Source organism: Schistosoma mansoni, chromosome W (genome assembly GCF_000237925.1).
Source record: "Schistosoma mansoni strain Puerto Rico chromosome W, complete genome".
NCBI lineage: Eukaryota > Metazoa > Platyhelminthes > Trematoda > Strigeidida > Schistosomatidae > Schistosoma > Schistosoma mansoni.
Window position 1 is genome coordinate 10951734 of NC_031502.1, and position 2858 is coordinate 10954591.

A 2858-nucleotide genomic window follows, 5' to 3' on the forward strand; every position below is an offset into this window, starting at 1 on the left:
CACTAGTGGCTGACTTCGAGAGGTAAATCCAGGAGTTCTAGTGAGAAGCAGTGACCAGTGGAGTTCAAACCATGTCTGTTGTGAGATATCAACTTACTGAAGACAATTAGTGAACGGTTGCTCAACTTCGTGGATTAGTTGAAGTTATATATTACCACTGTTGGATGCCGGCCAGCTGAGTGGTCTATCTGTTAAGTGCTCTGGCGCGAGACTGGTAGGTTCTGGGTTTGAATCTCGCGAGTGCGGGATCGTGGATGGGCACTTCTGAGGAGTCCCATAATAGGACAAAACGGACGTCCAGTGCTTCCAGGTTTTCCATGGTGGCCTAGCTTCAATTGACTCACGCTTTCGAACTATGAAAATACTAAATCTCCACAAAACCCCTTCTGATAATAATATTCACTATATGGTTCTCATATTTTAATGAGTTATTCTGTAATTTTATGCTAAAATACATTCGATTGTCCCCACTCGTGTTCTTGTTCACTACAGTATGACTAGTTAGTGAAAGTATCAGTTCATTTTGATTTACTTGTTATTTTGCTGTTGTCTATTGATATCAAAATGATTTCTGAATTTCATTCTATTCAGTAATAATTACTGACATAATAAAAAAGGCAATTTGTATCACATAAGGAGAGACAAATATTACATCGCATATGAAAAAGAAGTGACCAATCAAAATGAAGTAATTCATAAATAAGAGAAACAGTAAATAAATGCTCAATGGTTTTCTCTCTCCCCCAAGTTTCATAAATAATGGGAGAAATAAAATATTAATAAATAGATATGTGAAATCTTCCGGATACATTATGCTGTATAAGTAAAAAAAAAATTAAAACAGAGCATTACTTTCATTTAACAAAAAAAAAACGACAATCAATATAAATTTGAACGAAATTCAGATTTAATGAACAACGGATTCACAAAAAACAGTGATTACCGATTTTCGAAATTCACCAAGTGCACACATCAAAATTCGTCTATATTTTACACAGTTGAACATATTCATCAGCAGACTTTAAACAGTCAGCCAAAAAACATACAGACAACAATGAAGAACACAGTACAGAAGTCAGCACATCAACTAACTTCCTCTACAACATCAATAACATCATTATACGCTTCATCACCTAATCCACATAAACGTGTAGCTGCCAATTTGAGAGAACGTAAACGTATGCGTCTGATTAATCATGCATTCGATGGATTACAATCTCATTTACCCAAGGAATTATTACGTCCAAATACATTATTGAGTAGTATAAATTCAAAAATATGCACTTCATTCATACATGCACACCGAAAGTTTAATGTAGAGTTAAGCAACAAACAAGTCGATAGCCAATTGATAATGCAGTCCGTAAATCCAACCAACTCATATTTTCACAAGGAAACCATCTCAAAAGTTGATGTGTTGAGAGCCGCAATCAACTACATCCACATACTTGAGGAGATTTTGGACGAACTAAAAGCTGAACATTGTCCTGAAACATGGGATAGTGCTGCTGATCACATGAACTCATGGAAACTGGACTGTAAGCAGTCACAACCTAATACATATCATGTTGGTTGTCTATGTTCAATCAGGCATTCGAATGAACAGCGTGTGAACAAGTATCACAAGCAGTTAATGAGTGGTACAGTAATCAAAACAGGTGAGATAGAGTATTTGGTGATATTTTGAAATATTAATAGATAGGTGCCGACAGAGGAGAGTTGGTAATAAAACAATCGCTCCTCATTAGATAATCAGGTCACCAACTCACGATAATTCTGTACGGTATAGACTTATTCTCTGTGTCTACATAGTTTATTATGTACACTATAGACATCTTACGTGGTAAGTTTGCATATTTGAAGCTATATATTTAATTAACAATGGAGCGATTATTATACTAAGTGTTGATAAATAGCTTCGCATTCACAAGTGCAGCTTCACGACAACCTTTACACACAGAATTTGATACCAGTACTGCGGAGTCTAGAGCCAAGAGCTACACCATTGAACCACTAAATTAATGTCCAACGCTTCATATATTCCGATATCAGTTAAATTGGGATTCATCATATTAGTCACCTGGTTACGTCAACATATGACTTCGATCATTTCAGACTCACTCACTTCGAACATCATGTTTCTCCTCCTCTAAATGCAAATTGTTGCTTCACGACTGCTCTGTACCAACATCCAAACTAGGGATGGGGAGTGAAGTAGTTGAATGCTTCGATAACTTCACTTATCTTGGAAGTCTGATCAGCCCTAATGGGTTGGCGTCTGACAAAATCTCAGTACGAATTAAAAAAGTTCTTTTGGCTTCCATCAACCCACGTCAGACATGGAGGAGATGAGATATCCATTGGGGAATGATGGTAAGTCAGTTAACGAGATGGTAAATCTTCACCGAGTGAGATGGTTGGGCCACATGTTACGTATTCCTGAACACTGATTACCACGACGCACAATGCTGACCAGTGTTGGACACAGTTGGGAGAAAGTTAGGGGCGACTAAATCAAAACGTGACATCAGTTCTCGAGGTCACTCACTTCTGATGTGAGCCATGATGGTGGATGCACACTACTTGGTTGTGATCCGTGCGACTATCGCAACCAATGTTTAGAGACTCTAGATGACATGGCTCAGAATCGAACACAGTGGTGTAGCTGTATACACTCTTCGTCTTTTCTTAAACCGTGAGGTTAAAATTGCTTGATACCTATATTTTTACGAACTAATTCTTTCTTCCTGTATCCTACCCTTATATGCAATCTTTTTCTTATATATTGCGACCGTTGGAGTAACTACTTCTAAGAATTTGGTCTTCATCTTGTAGTGCTAATGAGGTGTGTCCACTTG

General features: G+C 37.5%; 1 protein-coding gene across 1 annotated transcript; it reads left to right on the forward strand.

The window, feature by feature from the left end:
• Positions 1–1054: 1054 nt before the first annotated feature.
• Positions 1055–1687, forward strand: Smp_020960 (hypothetical protein; the record flags this gene model as incomplete). The annotated part of the gene is made up of 1 exon (XM_018788518.1): positions 1055–1687. The coding sequence occupies one exon, from the start codon at positions 1055–1057 to the stop codon at positions 1685–1687; it is 633 nt and encodes a 210-aa protein (XP_018654053.1).
• Positions 1688–2858: the final 1171 nt, after the last annotated feature.